This window comes from Plasmodium inui (genome assembly GCF_000524495.1).
Source record: "Plasmodium inui San Antonio 1 unplaced genomic scaffold supercont1.55, whole genome shotgun sequence".
Classification (NCBI taxonomy): Eukaryota; Apicomplexa; class Aconoidasida; order Haemosporida; family Plasmodiidae; genus Plasmodium; species Plasmodium inui.
Window position 1 is genome coordinate 32,755 of NW_008481889.1, and position 8,182 is coordinate 40,936.

The 8,182-nt window shown below is 36.6% G+C and overlaps 2 protein-coding genes across 2 annotated transcripts in view; one reads left to right on the forward strand and one right to left on the reverse strand.

Moving 5' to 3' along the window:
- Positions 1-1,354, reverse strand: part of C922_05318 (hypothetical protein) — a gene marked incomplete at both ends in the record, with an annotated part of 2,300 nt that extends 946 nt beyond the window's left edge. The window contains one exon of the mRNA XM_008820889.1: positions 19-1,354. Within this exon, the coding sequence (XP_008819111.1) occupies positions 19-1,354 (1,336 nt within the window). The remainder of the gene's footprint in view (positions 1-18) is intronic.
- Positions 1,355-6,027: 4,673 nt separating this feature from the next.
- Positions 6,028-7,693, forward strand: C922_05319 (hypothetical protein; the record flags this gene model as incomplete). Its single annotated transcript, XM_008820890.1, has 4 exons — positions 6,028-6,060; positions 6,214-6,262; positions 6,378-7,081; positions 7,262-7,693. The coding sequence occupies 4 exons, from the start codon at positions 6,028-6,030 to the stop codon at positions 7,691-7,693; spliced, it is 1,218 nt and encodes a 405-aa protein (XP_008819112.1).
- Between the last annotated feature and the right edge of the window lie 489 nt (positions 7,694-8,182).

Sequence of the window (8,182 nt, forward strand, 5' to 3'; positions counted from 1 at the left end):
TCATTCCAGGGACACCACCGTTTTGCATTGGTTTCATCCCAGGGACACCACCGTTTTGCATTGGTTTCATCCCAGGGACACCACCGTTTTGCATTGGTTTCATCCCAGGGACACCACCGTTTTGCATGGATCGCCTCATTTCGGCACGTTTTCGAATGGCCATCTTCACGGAATTTTTACTCTCGTCTGTATCTTCACCTTTATATTTGCCTTTAATCAATTTCTTAATTTTGCGTAACTTAAGTCCTAGGTAAATGATTATGATACAGGGAAGAACGAGAAGAGGAGAAATCCAGTAAGAACCTTGCCCCATCATTACTATTGCATATATAAGGATTCCCAAAGGTACAGCGAAAAACCTGGATATGGCGGTAGATTTTTTTAATACGCCAGAGAAGGATTTCTCTTTTTGAGAATACTTATTATCGCCTTTTGCGTGAGGGAAAAAGGAGCGAAGTAAATCCTTTTCGATTTTTTTGTCGATGTTTTTAAAAAAGTTCTTTATCGAATTGGATGATTTTTTTTTCTTGTCAAAGTGATTTTCAGTCTCTTCAGATGGCTTTTTTCCCTGTTGGACCTTCGACATTCTACGATTTTGGTCATCCTTTTCTCTTTGGGACGTTTTAGAAGATGGTCCTGTCCACCATTCTTCTTCGTCGCTGTCAGTGTCGCTTGGTTGTTTCATTGCATTTCTGAAGTTATCCTTTACACCTTCTTTTTCTCTTTTTGTAAATCTCTGTTCCGCTTCGTCTCCGTCGTAGTAAGATTGGAACTTTTTCCCATCGTGGTAGTAGGAAAATTTCTGTCCTTTTTCATTCGCGTGTCGTCGAGAAGGGTAGTAACTCTTCCTTTGATAATTGTCGTCGTCTTCATCCTGATCGTCATCATGGAGACCCTCATCATCGCGACGGTCATAATCACGGCGGTCATCATCGCGACGGTCATAATCACGATCGTCATCATCACGATCGTCATCATCCCGATCGTCATCATCCCGATCGTCATCATCCCGATCGTCACCAACCTTCCTGTGATACTTCCGCTTATCCTTCTCATCATAGTTATCGTATTCCTCTCCTTCACCAAAGGAATCAAATATTTTTTTAAACTCCTTTTTATTCTTGATGCCTTTAGAATTATCCGTGGTGAATTTTTTATATTCGTTAGCAAATAAGTTGAGATTTTTTTCAACGCTGCCAAAAGTGATGTTGGCAGATCCGTCTTCTACGTCGTATTCGTCATACCAGTTTTTGACGCTGGTGAAGAGCTGATCTGCTGCCACGTCTATCAGAATTTTTTCCGTCATGCGTTCGTATATGGGTTTCTCCAGCAAATCTAACTCTGATTTTAGCATTCTGTTGGCTGGGAGGTGGCGAGGTCGGACGGGAAAGGCGGCCTGCATAGGGTGACGAAAGGAAGGAGCGGAATGAACAAAATGAACAGAATGAAAGCGATTCAATGTTTACAGAGATGCATAATTGTAGGAAGGGGGCGGGGTATGTCCCAATGCGCAGACTAATCCGCCTGCATAGTAATATGTCTCATTTGTCAGCTGCTCTGGGCCTTACATTTTTATCGGCGTAATGCCAGGTTTCAGCAAGGACTACAGCCGCCAGAGTTATAATAGAACGTGCTGACATATTCATTTTATTTTATTTATTTAGTTATTTGTTTAGCTATTTATTTAGTTATTCATTTAGTTATTCATTTATTTATTTTATTTTACTTTATTTTACTTTATTTTGTTTTATTTTATTTTACTTTATTTTACTTTATTTTATGTTATTTTTATTTCCCCTTCTGTTTGAAAAAAATATCCTTCAGTAACGGTTTAGGAAAAAAATTAAAATGGTAAATAAGAGCACCGCAGACGCGGAGATAATTCTTTTCCAAATTATTCAATGAAGTTCGGCTGTGCCTTTTTTTCTTTTTTTTTTTTTTTTTTCTGGAGATATTTCTTCTACATGGATATAAAATTTTACGTTATCTTTTCCAATTTCTAATAAAAATATGAGTATTTTTTTTCTCTTTATTACTTGAGATGGCAAGATATATGGAACTGTAGCAAAACTGAAAGTGGAGTCGGAATGGTTTTCTCACCATAGGAGCGAAGAGGACACGCATGTAAAAATAGAAATAGAAATGGGAAATAGAAATGCAAATAGGATATAATTAGGAATGGAAATAGGAATATAATTAGGAATGGAAATAGGAATATAATTAGGAATGGAAATAGGAATATAATTAGGAATGGAAATAGGAATATAATTAGGAATGGAAATAGGAATATAATTAGGAATGGAAATATAGATAAAAAAAAAGAGGCTCAAAACCAAAAGGAGGAAAAACGTAAAAAATAAAAAAAAAAGAAAAGGCTGCCCCTGCAACCATGTGTTCTGTAATTTCTACCCAATGGTGATATATCCACCAACATGTTTGGAAAAGAAAGGAAAAAAAAAATCGGAACGTTAAAAAAGGGTTCGAATGAAAAACAGTAGACCATGTGTTCTTACGAAACTTGAACGGGCAAAGGTGAAGTAGCGAGAAGGAATATGCAGGGTTGTTCCATATAATGATCAATTTCGCAAGGAAAAAAATTAATTAAAAAAATGAATAATTAGGTTGAACAATGGAGAGCATATTTTTCTCAGCCCCTTTTGCGGATTTATCTTGTTTTATTTATTTTTATCGCATAAACATAGTTACGAATAGGGGGGGAAGACTTCATTTGGCTGAATTAGAAATAGCTCAGTAAAGATGACAGGAGAAACAAATTTGCAATCTTGTTAAAAGGTGACATCAGACTTCTCTCTACCTTTTGATGTCAGCATGATAATGGGGGGAAACCAGAGTTGCCATATTTCGATATTAGAATGTCTTTAATAACGGCAGATTTTAATTGGTGGGAGAGACATCACGCGCGGGAGTTTCAGCTTAGATAAAACAATCATCCGCTGTGCTCATCGTCAGGAGGTGGTGCATCTCTTTTCTCTTTAAACTCGTAGGATCTCTATTATGCCTGTTGGTTAAGTGCGAAATGGAACATTGGCTTCCCTACCGATGAAATTATTTCCCAGCCTCTTCTAAGCGTGGCCCAAGTGATCATATTATCATGTGTTCCTTCGAAATTTCAGTAATTCCACTTTTGGTAGGGATACACGTTGACACTTGTTGTCCATCTCGACACCATTGTTCGGCTCTTCACCCCCCGTCCAAACACCCCAACAGGATGCAACAAAAATGGTGAAGCCGCAGGGCAGGCATAGAATATTGTTCGAAATTTTTCCAGTTTAAAGGGAAGAGGCCCCTTAGGAAAGGATAGAAAAATCGGTGCAATAATTAGGCCAACACGTCTGTTCAATCGTACATTCTTCTTAGTGTGATAAGTTTATGTTTAAAAAGGTGAGGGTGGAACTGACATGCAGAAGTCGTGTTTGTAAATAGTTCTATACCATCACGGTCACTCCTGCATTTTAGTCAATCGTGGTGGGTTAATCACGGGGCACAGAATGTGGTCCCCCCTTCCCCCTCATTTTATGATGCACTTCTAAACGTTGGAACGAAAAAGGGATTACTCCAAAATGGTATATGTTTCTCCTTTACTGGATGGGATGATCATGGCTGTGCTGCATTTACCACGGTTGTTTACTTCGATAGGAACAGCCAAGTGAACTATACTCTCCTGGATCCTTTCCTCTTTTTTGGTTAAACCTCCCCGGACATTTCGAACAAGGCAAAGTTGACTCAACGGATCGTTCGACGGGTTCATTTTTGGGGTTATGAGAAAAATGAATATTTCTTTTATTACCGAAAAGGAATGTCTACAGAATGGTTAGCAACCCCTTTGGAAATCATCCCCCTTAGGATATTCTTTTTTTTTAAAGCCGCTTTGCTTTTTACGTAATTATTCGCAAGTGGGTAACCTCCAGTTTGGGGTTAACTTCTCGTTTGGGTGAACTGAAATGTGATGAGACAGAGGGGGAGAGCCCAAAATGCGAAGTGCGCGCTTCTGGTTCTTCCCTATGTAGATGGACACCCAAACAAGTTTGTCTTTAAGTAGCAGAAAAATTATCACACTGAAATAACCTTCTAAAAGGTTAAAAATTGAGGATGTTTTTGGAGCAATGCAGAAGGATTCCTTGTGGCATGAGAGGAGCGCGTATATCCAAGGAAATATACTACGTATAGAGAACGTAGGCTTTCTTTAATTGTTTTAGTCCTTTTGGAGCACCCTGCTAGCTCAGTTTGCGCCATGCAGCACGGCAACAGTTTTGGACGGCGATGGTGGGTTCATTACCGCATGTTTGGCTGCAAAAACCTGAGTGCGGGGATACGCCCAAGTAGGAGACGACCTGGACATACATATATTTATATATATCTATATATATCTATATAGATACGAATAAGGGGAGAGATGACAGGCATGGGACTATTGTATCGAAGCATGCGCAACCGTATGGGGAAGGAACAAGTCGGGAGGATGTTTTCCACATATACTTAACGTTAGGGGAGAAGATCGCGGGGTCGAATGGGGCCTTTGTGAAAAATGGCTCAGGGAAGTTATAAAGGATCTCCTTCCTCTAGCCTCGTCCAATTTTTCTACACGCGAATGTTTTATAAAACGAAAAGGGAATAATTATGGGGATTTTTTCTTGCCTCTAGGCAAGTAGATATGTTCATATATTAAAAATATGGATATACAGAAAGCGGCAAGTAAATTCTCTTTGAAGAAGGTTACCCTGTCTGCGTGACATGCAGTATTATATGTCAGGTATATTGGTAGTTCATTGCTATGGGAAAAGTGCAAAATCTGCGGACCGGCGAAGTTAAGTTTTTCCTTGCATACTTTTTAGGAAGCGGAGGAGGAACTACGTTTTTTCATTTCGAACATTTCGGGTTATTGTTAATTCACTGGCTTTATTTTTTCTTTTCCCTTTTTGAGTCGTTTCACTGATTTGGGTTTGTTTATTTTATTTTCATTGCGCTGGGCGTTTTTTAAACTTCTTTTTAATAGGTCATTATCATTTGGCATGTGAGAGAACAGACACTGCTTAAAATAATTAACCAAATTAACATTGCACTATTGGATTTATAATTACCACTCCAGGCATAAAAAAAAGGAAGAAAATTCAGAAAGCAATACGTCATTTGATTTATTTTTAAAATGTATACATCTGAAGAAAACGATTTATATGACCATTTTTTTGCGAAGAGAAATGAAACTTATTTGTTTATTTCTTTATTATGCTGTGTTATTAATGCTATGTTATGCTGTGTTATGATTAGCAAAATGAAATGTTTTAGTATGTCCCAAGGGGGGGAGGGATAATATATTATTAGAATAATTAAAAAAGAAAATTTCTACCAGAATTGGAAATTCTGGATTATTTATATATATTTTTTTCAGCACCTAAAATAATTTAATTAGAAGAGAAATTATTCCATTTTAGGTAGTAATTGTATTCATAATCTTATCACATTTATTTACCATTTTTGATAATTTCCAATGTATCAATTTTAGTAAAATGAAAGATATACGAAGAGAAGAGGTATAATATTTTAAGTGCTTATCGGGAAGGAAAAAATAAAATTTATCATCCTGTGATATACATCATTTGTAGGTCCATAACTATTTCGAGTTTTAATAGCAATTCTCTCATTTTTTATTTTACTTTATTATATAATTTATTTTATTATATTTCACTTTATTGTATTGTATTATCTTTTACTTTATTTTAATTTATTTTTTTCTTTGCTTGGGATAATTAACAATTTCTTACTTAAAAATCTTATAGTCACAACATACTTTCATTGTTTAGCCAAGTGATGAAATCCACATTTTTAAATCACACAAGTTAACATTTCGTAGAATATTTTGTTCGTACTACTTTAAAATTTTTCAACAACAGAAGACGAGGAAGATTTCTTCATCATTTTCTAAAATGCTTCAGAAATGCTATCGTACATTACAATTATAATAATTAAAACTTTGTAATTTTGTTTTAAGCATTTTTTGAAAAGCAAAAAATGACAACTATCTTGGGCGAGCTAAAAAATCAAGTAATTTCTCATTATCCATTTTAATTATTCTGCTGCTCTTGAAATACGCGTACATAGAAATAGAGCCCTGTCGTGAAGTTCGTGACGTATGCATTTACCTACTTTTACCCACTTTCACATACAATATATTTATTATCTCTTTCTATCCTCTAGTATGATCCCGAGAAGAAATGGCTTAAGTGTAGTGATACTCTGACACCTAGTGAGTATTTATAAAAGTATTTTATTAATGTAACTATATAGACCAAGTATCATTACATTTCGAACAAAACGAAAGAAAGAAACAAATTTTAAATGTCATTTTTTTACCTTTTCAGGTTCCTGCAAAGAAGCCATAGAAGGCAAATGTGAAGAATGTACATATCAGAATTGGATGGATTTTTTGCTATGTCATTATCACAAGAAACATTCCCATGGGTATTCAGGTAATGATGCAACTGACTGTGAGGCGTCATGTAAACAAGTATATGAGAAATGTTGTGCTAAAGATACATCTTTATGGGGATTTTTGCATAATAAGACTGAATTAAAAAATCTATTGAAATTATATTATTTTGGACAAACTTGTGGAGATATTCAGCCAATATTGCTTGACCACCAGAAACCAGAATATAAAAAAGCTTGCCAATTTGTTAATGAGTGCCTTCATATATTTCGAGAATTAAAGGAAAAGTATTGTCCAAACAAAACTTTTAAAGTTGTAACGGGCAAAAATGGAACCCCTGGGAATTTTAGTTCTAGTCCTGTATGTTATCAATTAGAACAATTTTTTGACAAATATCAAACTACTCTTTATCAGTCTTTAGAAGGAAAACAAAAAGGAAATCACAATAAAATGTCATCCCTAGAGGAACACCCAGACGCAGCTCGAGTCAGATGTGACGTAAGCGAGGACTTATATTACACTCCATTCTTTAAAATATTCAAATATAACAGTCGTCGGCTTACCACATTTGGAAGTATCGTTTTTGTAATTTTTTTCATACTTTTCATGATACTGATGATGCATATTCTGTTTAAGGTAAGGCGAGGGGATGGATTAAGCGACGCCGTCGTTTCGTTTGTGCCATGCCAAAAGGGGTTATCCAGAAATATATGCCTGCGTGTATGTATGTGTGTCTATGTGTGTTGTGTGTATGTACCTACACATATATACAGCTGTATCTATATGTGTATATATTTCTTTTTTCACAACTTGTAGTTCACCCCGATTGGAGATGCGATCAACCCACGAAGGGCCCATGTCAGAAGGAAATGGAGAGACATACAAGGCGAAAATTACTACCCGAATAGTATGGGCTACTATGGTGATGGTAGTACGTATAGTGACAGTAGTAGGTTTGGTGAAAGTAGTACGTCTGATGGAATTAGTATGTCTAATGAAGGTAGTACGTTTTATTATAGTGCGCCTGATGGAAGTAGCATGTCTAATGAAGGTAGTACGTTTTATTATAGTGCGTCTGATGGAAGTATTAGTAGCTTCGGTGAGAGTAATGAATCCGAAGGGAGTACTACGCTGGATGGGAGTACCACGTCTGATTCGAGAAGTACGTTTAATTATAGTTCGTATGATGACGGGCCAACGTCCACAGATAGCAGTTTTAGCCTTAGTTATCGATCAGCGAGGCATTAGGTGTTCTTGTCGGGTAGATGGAAAGAGAAAGGGAAGCCTGTGCGCTGGAGGCGCCGGAGGACGCATACGAATAGGGAACTGAGAAGATTAAGTGTTAGTTTGTACGACTGTGGAGAGAATGGATAATCCAGAATACGTCGCTAGACAAATATGTGCAATATTAACCGATTTACCTTTGTATTATAAGTACAAACTATCTATGTAAATGTATTAGTGATATATTTATCTGTATAATAACAGGGGTGATGAGAAGGCTATATTTTATATGTCACCAAGGGGGGATGAAAAAAAAAAGAAAAGAAAGACCATGAGAACACTTCTTCCATATGTTACCTTACAAAGAGAGTATCTTTCTAGTTTGCATGCATAGGGGTACTAGACAGAAGGTAGAGAAGAACGCAGCGCAAGTCCTATTCGAATGTAAGACAAATGGAAAGAAGGAAAGAAAGAGGATAAGCAAAAACGGGGATTCACTTCGATCGCAATGTT